The sequence below is a fragment of the Microtus pennsylvanicus genome, chromosome 12 (assembly GCF_037038515.1).
Source record: "Microtus pennsylvanicus isolate mMicPen1 chromosome 12, mMicPen1.hap1, whole genome shotgun sequence".
In the NCBI taxonomy this organism is placed as follows: Eukaryota; Metazoa; Chordata; class Mammalia; order Rodentia; family Cricetidae; genus Microtus; species Microtus pennsylvanicus.
In genome coordinates this window covers 35,553,772-35,566,938 of record NC_134590.1, presented here as the reverse complement: position 1 = coordinate 35,566,938, position 13,167 = coordinate 35,553,772, and the positions used below count along the sequence as shown (strand labels likewise).

The following is a 13,167-nucleotide window of genomic DNA, read 5'->3' as shown; positions in this document are numbered from 1 at the left end:
AAGAAAGTGACCTTAATTCAAGGCAAATGGGAATCTGAGTGCAATAAAATAATTTGGGGGGAAGGTATGATTTTTGTTGATTAAAAAATTGGAGATTATCCTAAGAATAAGGGTTTGAAGCCGGGCAGTGGTGGTGCACACCTGTAATCCTAACACTCTGGAGGCAGAGGCAGGTAGCCAGCCTGTCTGTAGAGTGAGTTCCAGGACAGCCAGCACTAAACAGAGAAACCCTGTCTCCAAGCACACACAAAGAAACAACAACAAAATCAATAGAAGAATGAGGTTTTGTAGTTTATTAATTAATAATTGTTTGTAACACAGTCCTGTCTGATTGCTTTTTGTGAGAAGTAAAAAAATGTTCAGTTGATGCTGGAGAGATGTCTCAGTACAGTGATAAAGAGCATTTGTTATTTTTGCCAAGGACCTGGGTTTGATTCCCAGCACCCATATGGTAACTTACAACTATGCATTTCCAAAATCTGATGCCCCCTTCTGACCTTTGCAGGTCACATGTAAGCAAAACACTCATACACATAATTTTTTTTTTTAAAGATAGTGTTTCTCTGTAGCTAGGAGCCTGTCCTGAAACTTGGCATGTAGACCAGGCTGGCCTCGAACTCACAGACATCTACCTGTCTCTGCCTCCTGAGTCCTGGGATTAAAGGAATGCCCCATCATTTCCTGGTGGTTTTTTTTTCATCCTATAAAATTTAAAAAGCCTTTCCTAAATACAAAAAGATGAAAGTAAGCTATACTGTTTTTCATAAAATTAGATCATACCTGAGTTACCTAGGGAAGAGAAGGCGGAGAAAGGGAAAACCAGCCCCTGGGAGGGAGAGATTTAGGATAGGGGGCTGAGACTTACTGGGAGGAGTGACAGGTACTGAGAGTAGTCCTAGCTTTCTTTGTAACTTAACAAATGGTAGCTGCTAAACTTTAATAATCTGTATTTCAAACAATTTGTGGAGAATCAAATTATTTTCTTCCCTCAGTTTCTGGTGTACTTTCTCTTCCTCTCAGATAGGTTCTCATTATGTAGTTGAGACTGGCATAGAATTCACTGTCTAGTCCAGTGTGGTCTCCAGCTTCCCAAGTGTTTAGGATTATAAATTTGAACTACCATGCCCATCTTAAATTAATAATTTCTTTAGTTTTTACTTTCTTGGTTTTTCAAGACAGAGTTTCTCTCTGTAACAGCCCTGGCTGCCTGGAACCTGCTTTGTAGACCAGGCTGGGATTAAAGGCATTTGTCACCAGTGCACGGTTTAAATTGATAACTTCTTTATTCTAGGGGTGGAGGGATGTAACTCTGTGGTAGAGTGTTACTGCTCTAGTTGTAGCATGAACCTTGAGAATGTAGCCTAAAAATAGTGGACTAAAGTCTCATGTAATAGCCAATTTTATTCATCAGTTAGTTTATATATATATTTTTTAAAGATTTATTTATTATGTATACAACATTCTTCCTCGATGTATGCTCGCACGCCAGAGGAGGGCACCAGATCTCAGTACAGATGGTTGTGAGCCACCATGTGGTTGCTGGGAATTGAACTCAGGACCTCTGGAAGAGCAGCCAGTGCTCTTAACCTCTGAGCTATCTCTCCAGCCCAGTTAGTTTATATATTGAGGGTATTTGGAGGGTTAATCAACGTCATGTGAGCAAAGTTCTCGTGAGTTCAAGCTGTATGTAGTTACTAGGACAACCCCTGCTTGGAAACATCAAATAATAGTAACATTATGAAAAAAAAATATGGGTAATCTGAAGTAAACCCACTTTTATTTACCACAGCTTGGGAGGGGCATGAAAACACATATCCCAACTCCCCCCTCCCTTTTTTTTTTGGTTTGGTTTTTCGAGACAGGGTTTCTCTGGTTTTGGAGCCTGTCCCAGAACTAGCTCTTGTAGACCAGGCTGGCCTTGAACTCCCAGAGATCCACCTGCCTCTGCCTCCTGAGTGCTGGAATTGAAGGCGTGCGCCACCACTGCCCGGCTCCAACTCCCTTTTCAGACAGTCTGGCGAAGTAGTCCATCTGGATTGGAACTTTATAGGTAGATAGACCAGGCTGGCCCTGAACTTGAGTGATCCTTATACTTCTGCGTTGCTAATGCTTAGGATTATAGATATTCACTACCATGTTAGCTTGATATTTGGATGAAAATTTCATTTTAGAATAAATGCAAGCAAGATGTAGTTGAAAGTGTTTACTTTTTAAAAATGTAGTCATTGGGCTAGAGAGATAGCTTGGGAGTTAAGAGCACTTGCAACTTTTCCAGATGACCTGGTTTCAATTCCCAGATATCGTATTCTGTAACTCCAGTTCTAGGGGATCCAATAGCCTCTTTTGACCTCCATAGGTACTAGACAAGCAAGTAGTGCACAGGCATTTACATACTTGTAACACCCATACTCAGTAACAACAAATACATTATTTATGGGCTAGTAATGCATCTCATCTGGGTAGAGTGCCTATCCTAGCATGTGCAAAAGCCTTGCTTTGATCTTCAATATTCCGTGTGGATGGCGGCACATAACCAAAATCACAGCACTTAGTAGGCTGAGGCAGAAAGATTGCCACAGGTTTGAGGTTGGCCTGGGTTGCATAGGGAGACTGAAAAAAACAGTAATAACACAAATTGCTACTTCACACTCAGCATTGCAGTGTCAAGGATTGCTTTCTGTACTTTGCTGTGTTTTTGTTATTTTGTTTTTCATTCCTGAAACTGTATTAGAAGTGTGTTAACCCATTTTGGGGGTAAGGGAAGGGTAGTGTTGGGCTTTAAGTTACAGCCTAGCACGTGTTCTTATGCCTATTCCCAGCCTAGGGAATTAGAGGCAGGGAGATTAGAGGACAATTTTTCTTGGTGTGTGGGTTGTTGGTTGTTTTTTTTTTTAAATATTTTTTATGATTTATTTGACTTTATGTGCATTGGTGTGAAGGCTTCAGATCCCCTGGTACTGGAGTACCAGACAGCTGTGAGCTGCCATGTGGGTGCTGGGAATTGAAACTTAGGTTCTCTAAAGAACAGTCAGAGCTCCTAACTGCCAAGCCATCTCTCCAGCCCCTGGTTCTCTCTTTCTACCATATGGGTTCTAGAAAGTGTCAACTCCCTTTGCTTACTGAACCATGTGGCTTACCATTTCTTTTCTCCTCCCCTGTTTTTCTCTTATTTCCTTCTTTTGAGCCAAGGTCTTGTGTAGTCTAGGCTGTCCTCAGATATGCTGTGTAGGCACTCTTAACCAAATGATTCTGCACTTTTTCATTAGCAGTAATGTCCATTTACTTATCTTCATACAGATTATCTTCAGTGTTCTATGGTGCTTTGCTTTTTTGTTTGTTTGTTTTTGTTTCTTTTCTTTTCGAGACAGGGTTTCTCTGTGGCTTTGGAGCTTGTCCTGGAACTAGCTCCTGTAGACCAGGCTGGTCTCGAACTCACAGAGATCCGCCTGCCTCTGCCTCCCAAGTGCTGGGATTCAAGTGCTACACGACCGCCCAGCTGCTTTGTTGTGTTTTAATAGTTATATTGCTTACTAGGAGCTCTGTCTTTTACTCATCTCTTCTCCCTCCCCCTTAAGTTTTGAGACTGGGTTTTTCTTACTGTCCTTGGGGCTTGTTATATAGCTTCATACTTAGAGAGGTGCCTGCCTCTGCCTCCCTAGTCCTGCAGTTAAAGGTGTGCACCACCATGCCTGGCCATCAATTTTGTACTTAGGCATTAATAATGCTTTGTGGATCAAAGGAGTATTAGATAACCCAAGACTAGAACTCCTGCCTCTTACTGAACTGTAGAAGAAAGTTACCGAGTTTCAATGAGGGTAACAGCTTTGCAGTTACCCTCACTGAAGTTGCAATGACAAAATACCACCCTTCAGGGGTTTGTGTAAATGCAGCCTCTGGTTGTTGCACTCTTCATGGGTAACATGTTGGTTTTCCTTCTTAGACATTATGTTTCCATTAGTAGTCTGGCAGCCTCCACTGAGAAGTAAATTATAAAATAAGGTTTAGTAGCTGGGTGGTGGCAGCGGCACAGGTACTGGATTAAGGAATCTCAATACTGGGAAGGCAGAGGCAGGCAGATCTCTTGAGTTCGAAGCCAGACTGGTCCATAGAATGAGTTCCAGGACAGCCAGTGCTGTTAAATAGAGAAATCCTGTGTTGGAAAACCAAACAATAAACAAAACAAAACCAAAATAAGGCTTTGTAATCAAAGGTTTGTAGGTACTTGTTGTTAAGCAAAGGGTAATAGGTAACTTATTTACTCTGAGGAAGGTGCTGGTGGTGTCTTACCTAGCATGCCCAGAGGCCCAGGGACTGATCCCAGTACCACCACTACCCCCTTTAGAAACAAAAACAACAAAAGGAAATAACTTACAGAAATAGTAAAATTTATGTTATCAAAATTATTGTAAGACAAATTCTCATTTTCTGGTAATAAAAGTGAAAGTTCCAGGTTTAGTGATGTACCCTGAAGTACTGCATGAGTCAGGGGCAGCCGGGCTCAGCACACAGTTGACTCCAGAGGCCTCGGCTTTTCTAGGGCTGTTGTCTACATTTCCTGACCTTCCTGAGTCACACTGAGATCTTTGTTAGGATAGTGGGAGGTTCGGGTTGTGGAATAATTGGATGTTTAAATCAAACCATGAAGCTCTAAAGAATAATTACTAAATTGATAGAGAAATTGAGTTTTGAAAATTTTTGTTTTTAAATTTTCATTTTTTTTAACTTTAGTTATCTGCAGATAAAGACCCTACTCTAGACCATGATTCTTTATATTGTGATTCATCATAGTAATGGTATTTTCTTGAACTGATTTAGTAAATTCTTCATGCACTGTTTTTTTCTCAAGGGTGAAAAAAGATCCATTTTTTCCCCCTCTGAATTGTAATATGGGGGTAATGTGGACAGATAGAAGGACAGGTCTAAAAATTAATAATTATTTACCTAGTTTTTTTTTTTTACTAACAAAAGAATTGGGACAACTGCAAGAAAAGCAGTTTTCTTTCTAATTTATTGCCTTCTCTTTCCCTTTCAAAAACTTGACTAATTAGATCCGTTAGTCCTATTGCAACATTTTTCATTTTACTTCATTTTACAAAGAAGTTTGATTGTGGATGCTCTGTAGTGGTGTTTGAAAGCACTGATGATTTCCTTAAAATTCTTAGTGGGAGAAATGAAGTATGAAGGTAATACTTGTGTTACTGCTTAAACTGGTTGCTAAAACTTGGTGCCTCCAGTTTATCACTCTTGTACATAATGGATAAAGTATTTTTACTTTACTAAAATATACATTTCCCCCACCACAAATACAAATAGTGCTAATTTTCTAAGGTACAGGAAGAGGTTCTTGTGTATATTTATCATTAATAATCTTTTTAACAAAAATATTTTGAAAAAAATGAGCTACTGTCATCTCAGATAGAAAGAAGTTATGAAAGAAACCATTACCTTTTAGGATGCATAAAAGTCATGTTTTTTCATCCTGTGCTTTTATTAAAATACTGTGAGGGATAAAAACTTAAAAATGTGGATTTTGAGTTATATAGTGTTTCTATACTGAAAATATATATTATATAAAATAGTAAAACTGGTTGATGGTTTTTTAGAGGTGAAAGAAGATGCTAAAGACATTAAGCAATAGTAATTCTTGCTATTCCATCCATTTAGAAAGTGCTTATAAAAACCATAACATTTACTGTTGAGTCTTTTGTGAAACTATCATAAATGTAAGCTTGTTACTTATTAAAATATGGAATTCAAATAAAAAACTTGTACATTAGGAGCTTAGTTTTAAGTTGAGGAAACTGGTAAATTATGAGTGTTCAGTATGTAGACTAGTAAAATAACAAGGGAAGCATAAGCGGTAAATGGAGACAGCTTATTTCCAGGCAGGTGAGGTAGGTCCTTTAAAAGAGAATGCTCACGTAATCACATTGGATGTTTTTTTGAATTATTTAAGGTTACCATGGCTCTTGAGGATAGGTGTCACAAGGTTATGAAAATACTTGGAGAAGCATTAAGTGCAAAACAAATAGATTTAGATAAGTTTAAAATAGGTTTGTTACAGTCAGAAGATAGTTGTCATTGAAGTAAATGAAGCAGAAAAATAAGGCATTGTAATGAAGCAGAAAAATAAAGGCATTAGCAGATTCTAGTAACAAATTTAGGCTTTTACCATGGAAAGGAATGCCTTATTTAGAGTGTTTATCATTGTAGTGGATGGTATAGTAATTTAATCAATATCTAGAGTTGTTATGATTAATTCAAATGAGAGCTTATGACCTAAATGACTTTTACTAAACCATAGATTTTGTGATTGAGCAGAGATAGTGTAGAGGTAGTATTTTAGCAGCCAACTGCAGATGAATAGCAATTCACTGAATTGGCCAAAAAGATAATTTGTCTTTAATAAAATTCTTTTTTTTTTTTTTTTTTTTTTTGGTTTTTCGAGACAGGGTTTCTCTGTGGCTTTGGAGCCTGTCCTGGAATTAGCTCTTGTAGACCACGCTGGTCTCGAACTCACAGAGATCCGCCTGCCTCTGCCTCCCGAGTGCTGGGATTCAAGGCATGCGCCACCATCGCCCGGTTTTAATAAAATTCTTATAAGGTCAGCAAGCAATTGTGCTCTTGTTCAAATTGGTACTATTTATTAAAACTATTGAGTTAAAATATGTTTGCTTGAAAAATTTTTTAGGTTTTAGAAAAGCATTGACTTGTTTACAAAAGCTGATAAATATGAAAAATGGGTTTTAGTTTTTTATTAGGTAATATTTTAAAATAGACTTTCTTCTTGCTGGTATAACTAACATTTATTTTCTGTTTATTTTTAAGACGAGCAAAAATCAAATTAAAGTAGATCTTGTAGATGAGAATTTTACAGAATTAAGAGGAGAAATAGCAGGACCTCCAGACACACCATATGAAGGCAAGTACTTTTTTCTGTATCAAAATATTATGTGTATTAGAGCTTGTCTGAAAGATTGAGTCAGAGTTATCTTGAGCATCTATATAAAATTCATGGAAGGTAATTTTATTTGGCTTAGGGTAAGCTGCAGTTTATAAAATGATAAATTTTTACACTTAACTGGACTATTTTTTTCTTACTGAGCTTTAGCTAATTTTTAACAAAATTCTCAAATACATTTCATAGAGCCAGGTTACAGGTTACATAGGCTAGAATTTAACATTCCATTTGTCTTATTCTCTTCTACGAAGCCGTAAAGCGTAAAGCTTCTTTCTTTATCTTGTTTTCAATTCTGTTTTAAAGTAGCCACACATTGTATAGCATGACAGGATTAAATATAGAGTATTAAGCCTTGAACTTAGATATACTCAGATACCCTTGATGTGACTAGTAACAAACCTTGTTTTAACATTTTGACTAATAAGATGTTGGTTTTACTTTTAAAAGCTCCTTCTATCATTTTTTATTTCATTTGCTCTCATTATTATATAGGTTTTCAGATACTGTTCTTTATTTAAAACTACTTGTGATTATTTTAAAACATACAAAAACAAGAAAATAGCTTTGCTGATTTTCATATTTATGTTTTTTAGCTTTTTACTTTAGAACCCGGAATTAAGTTTATGGTAAAGGATGAAAGTGTAGTATTTGGATTTATTAGTCAGATCTTCATTAATTGGAAATTTGGGTCATGTAGGATAACCATGATTTTTACAGTTTGCTTAATAACTGTTCAAATATTTGTTTAATAGAAAGCATATGGCCTTATGTGGTAGACCTTCCTTATAAGAGCATTACATGTATTTTATCATTCAGTTTCACCTAATCTTAGACGGTAAGTATAATAATTCCTGTTTAATAGACATATTTGAGTTTAGACATAAGTCACTTGTCTAAGGCCACACTTCTTAAGTGAAAAAGCTGAGATTTAGCTTGCCTTTAACTTCAAAGTATATGCTTTTAAATAACTCTGCTTTTGACTAAATCAGGATTCACCAAGTATTAGAAGTGGTGCTTATGGGTTCTTTAAATGTAATACTCTCAGTAATAATCTGTAGTGAAGTTCAGAAAAACCCAATTTTTTTAGGGCTTATTTAACTTTATTTTTTTATGTGCATTAGTGTGAAGGTGTCAGATCCCCTGCAACTGGATCTTCATACAGTTGTGAGCTGCCATGTGGGTGCTGGGAATTGAACCCGGGTCCTCTGGAAGAACAGTCAGTGCTCTTAACCACTGAGCCATCTCTCCAGCCCCAGAAAAACACAATATTGTTGGCAAATTTTGTTTTCATTCAAGACCTTAAAAGATTCTATAGTATTGTTATAAATTCTTTCTTGTTTTTTGGAACAGAGATTTTCTTTGTAGCTTAACTCTCAGCAGGTTCTCCTTTTCAGTTTGCTAAGTGTTGGGATTATAGGTGTGAGTCAACCTTGTCTGGCTTTCCCCCTACTCTCTCCCTATTCACCTCTGATTTTTTGAGACAGGTTCTCTTGTGACCTAAACTGTTCTTAGACTGTCATTTGTGTGGTTGAGGCTTGTTCTGAGCTTCTGCTCCTCCTGATTGCACTTTCCAGTTGCTGGGCTCACAAGCACAACCCATATGCCTCGGGCACTGATTTTGAAGTGCAAACAAAGATTATACTGAAAGTATTCCATACCTACTAGTATGTCTGGCTTGTACATGTTTGTCGTGTTCCCTCCACCCTCCAGGGTCTCTCACTATGTAGCTCTGACTCTCATGGAACTCACTATGTAGACCAGACTGGATTTGAACTGACAGAAATCTGCCTGCCTCTGCCCCACAAAGTACTGGGATTAAAACCATGCACCACCATACCTGGCTCATTTAGCTTTTTTGACATCCATTAGAAGATTTTAATAATGTCATAATAGCTTATGACAAGTATTATAATTGTGTTTTGTTTTTCTCTTTTATTATTTTTTTGTGGTACTTAGGATCAAATTCAAGGCCTTGTGCATGTTCCCAAGCAGTTATAAACTGAGCTATATCCCTAGCCTCATAATTCTTCCTGAAGTGCTTTTTGAGATAGTTCAGATATTTTTAAAATGCAAGAAATAGTATTATTCTAGAGCTCTGCAGCAGACTTACAGTACACAGGGACCTCTTGAGCTCAGTGAAAAGAATGTTACCTTATTAGCCATGTTTCATATGTAAACGAACTTGTAAAAAGTAGATAATATATAATTTTTCTTAATTGAGATAAAGCATTCTATATTTATTAGAAACAAGTTGCTCATTTCTATAGGTGCTTCAAAATAAGACAATATTTTTAATAGCTTTCCTAAGATTTGGGGACATGTGCTTGAAGAGTAGATTATTTTAAGATCTTTTTATTGTAAAAATGTTACAGTAATGTTTGAAAAAAAAAAGTGCTATTTAAGTAATAAACTTTTCTTTCTGAAAATAAGCACAGGTGAAAGATTGGTCTACTGCAGGAGGCTTGATGTTTTGTTTTTGAAGCAATGGGTTTTTTTTTAATTGTTTGTTTGTATTTTCCTTTTGCTGTTTTTTTTTTTTTTTTTGGAACTGAGATAGTCATTCTGACCTTAGAATTCATGGCCATGTACTTGTTGGGCAAGCTCTAAGACTGAGCTGTATCTCCTCAGCCTGCTTTTATTTTTGGTCTAACTTAAAGCTAAATAAAAGTTTATCTCTAAAATATTCATTTGTATTATCATTAAAAAGCAATTTTACATATAAATTAAAAAACCCAGATTGTCAAGAAAAATAAAAAATAAACATGGAAAATTCTCATATTGCATTTAACTTACTCAACTTTCTTAATTTCCTTTCCTAAATAACTTAGTGGTAAAGAACTAAGTTATTTTGTTATTTTTGTCTAGAAGTTCTTTCAAATTTGTTGAATTTAAATGGGCAGTTAAATAATTCTTATCTACTTTTTTTCTTCTCTTTGGAGGATGTTAAAGTTCACAATTGTTTCTCTGGATATAGTGGGCTCATGCTTGTATCCCTAGCATTTGGGGAGGCTGAGAATTGCTCTGAATTTAGGGACACCCTAGGGCACTTAAGTCCCAAAGTCCCAGATATAACTAGTCCACAGAGGATGTGTTTCATCAACTTACTCCCACCTCACGAGGTAAAAAAAAAAGTTGCTAGTTCGAGGCCAGCCTGGTCCACAAGAGCTACAAGAGTTCTAGGACAGGCACCAAAGCTACAGAGAAATCCTGTCTCAAAAAAAAAAAACCAAAAAAAAAAAAAAGTTGCTAAATGCTTGATGATTGGAAGCTATTAACATGCGTAGTGGCTTGCCTGTAGTTAGTTATTTAGGAGGGTAGAGGAAGAGTTACTTGAGTCTATCAGTTTAAGGCTAGCCTGTGTAACATAATAAGACTTATCTCTAAAATAAAGTGGCATAAAACATAAATAGAATGAAAACTATTCTCAAAAGGTAAATAAGTTATTGAAGATTGTTGTGTATAATGCTTATAGAAGTCCTTTAGATATTCAGTGATGGGGCCACTTTTATGACTGTGGGCCCTTGAGATTACATTACCGAGAGTCAATTGGGTTATGATGTTTGCATAGGTGAGGTCACGTAATGATGTATTTCTCATATCCATTGTCAATCAGAAATTATTGTATGTCGTGACTGATCTTACAGTGATTTTGTATGAAAATTGTTATATAAGACAAATGAATGTAAAATGGAGTAGAAATACCTTCACAATCTAACAGTATTTATGTAAGATATCTGTAGCTCTTAAACTACTCCTAAAATTGTTTTAATCATCTAAGAAGAAAGAACTTTGTGACAAATCATAAAGCCGACATTTGGGAGTTTAGTCAGAAAAACAAGAGGATCTTCTGTGAAGAGAAGGGCCTGTGTGGGCCCTACACCGTGTGTGTGCTGGAGCCACTTACTCATGTGGAGTATAGTCTGTGGTTTTGTTCTCACGTTTAGTAAACTGCTACAAAGGAAAAAGATGAGTCTACATATTTTTCAAGCCAATTGCATTATACCTGTATTTGGGGTTGTTACTTAATTCCTAATATAAATGGTCATCTCCGTATTTACAAAATTCTTTTTAGTACTCTTTTCTTACCTGTCTTTCTTTTGTTATGACTGCTTTTCTTTATATTACACTTTTACTATATGTTCTTGATCCAGATTTCTTGTTCAATTCACATACCATTTAACAGAGGGGAACTCTACCAAAAAAATTATAAGACATAAAGAATTGGAATCAAAGCTTTTGAAGATGGAGAATGATGTTGCATTTCTATAATCCCTGCACTTGAAAGGCTGAGACAGGAGAACTGCAGGTTTGAGGCCAGTGAGGGCTACATAGTGGACCTTGGGATTTGTGAGGGACAGCAGGTGTGTGTTGCTTAAAGAATCTAGTATCAGTGAAATGCTCTTTATTTTTTTCTGAGATTCACATGCATACGTTCATAACGATGGAGAAAGGTAGATTTGGTAGGACCCCCTGATATACTGACAACAGTTCTCTACGTAAATTTTTCAAGAACTGAATATTTGATGTTAATAATGCCAGTAGCACACTTCTATGTTACCTTTCACATGCATATGAAGGAATAATATTATAATAGACATCTAGCTTACATAACTAATTCAGTAACGTGGCTAGTTTTTTTTAAAAATCTAGTTCATTTTCTGATTATTAGAAAAATCTATTAGTTTCATGTGTATTTGAGTAGCACCCTTTTATTTCCTTTTTTGAAAATTTATTTTTATTTTATGAGCATTAGTGTTTTGACTGCATGTATGTCTGTGTGAGGGGGGTCAGGTTTCTCCCCTAAAACTGGAGTTACAGATAGTTGTGAGCTGCCATGTGGGTGCTGGGAACTGAACCTGGCTCCTTTGGTAGAGCAGTTGGTGCTCTTATCCACTGAGCCATCTCTCCAGTCTATTATTACCTGTTTTTTAATAGTGAATCTTTCATGTTAGTGGGTCATGAAATCTAGAACTGGGAGGTTAATTAGATGTAGAATTTTGGGGGGGGGGAAGAAGAGAGAGACAGATAAAAAGGAGGAGGAGGGAAGGAGAGGAGTAGAGTGTTTAAGGCACGCTAACTTTGAATGCTCTCTCTGCTCTGTAGGTCAGCAGGGTTTTGAATCAGGAGATCTTCTAGCCTCCCCATACCATGTACTATGGCATTGTAGGATTGTGCTGCACACCCAGTTAAGAGAGCGTATATTCTTTGCCAGTCTCATCTCTTGCAAGACTTGCACCTTCAGTGATCCAGAACAAGAAGTTATGGTTCACTTTGAATACTTAATTTGAGAACCTAGCTACATTTTTCTTATTTTTAGAATTTTTAGAAATGTTTGTTTATCTTGTGGTTGGTAAAGGTAACATCAGAACCAAACAGAATATTGCTTTTGGTTTATATAAATTTTTGCCAGTTAGTACTTTGTGGAATACTTTTTGTAGTACTTTGTTAGAAGAGGATAGTGTTATTTCTTTTGCCAGTTTTATGTTTTGTTCTTTGGCTTTATTTTGAAATTTTAAACAAAATATTGACATCTAATTTAGGGACAAAAGTTAATTCTTTTGTTTGAGACAGATCTTATGTAACCCAAGCTAGTCTTAAACTTTTCTGTGAAGCCAAGGTTGACCTTGAGTTCCTGGTACACCTCCACAAACAAAACAAACAAACAAACTAACAAAAAAACTCAGGGTTTTTCTACGTAGTATTGGCTGTCCTGGAACTCACTCTGTAGACCAGGGTGGAGTGCTGGGATTAAAGGAATGTGAGCGCTCTCTCTCTCTCTCTCTCTTTCTCTCTCTCTCTCTCTCTCTCTCTCTCTCTCTCTCTCTCTCTCTCTCTCTCTCTCTCACACACACACACACACACACACACACACACACACAGTGGTTTTCTTCTTTTTATACTATCCAAGTTCTGGGGTTACAGGTATGTGACACCATGCCTGTCTAAGGGGCATAAATGGAAGACTGAAGCTGGGGAGATCTAGCTAAGAGAGCTTCCCTTTCGTTAATGATATATCTGTGTATTTTGTCTCTATACTGTCTATGCTGTAATTGCTTGCTGCCCTCCCCCCTTTAAAACTTATTTTCTGTTAATATCTCTTATCAGGTGGACTAGAAAAAAACAAGACCTCTGAACCTTACGCTACTAATTAATAATGAAATATTTGACATTGGTTTTTCTATAGAGTTAATGTATTTTGGTTCTCT

At 36.6% G+C, this 13,167-nt stretch overlaps 1 protein-coding gene across 2 annotated transcripts in view; it reads left to right on the top strand.

Moving 5' to 3' along the window:
- The window catches only part of Ube2k (ubiquitin conjugating enzyme E2 K), a 54,805-nt gene that overhangs the window by 17,462 nt on the left and 24,176 nt on the right, over positions 1-13,167 (top strand). For both annotated transcript variants that reach the window (XM_075943396.1, XM_075943395.1), the window contains exon 2: positions 6,829-6,922. In XM_075943396.1, the coding sequence (XP_075799511.1) occupies positions 6,829-6,922 (94 nt within the window). The remainder of the gene's footprint in view (positions 1-6,828; positions 6,923-13,167) is intronic.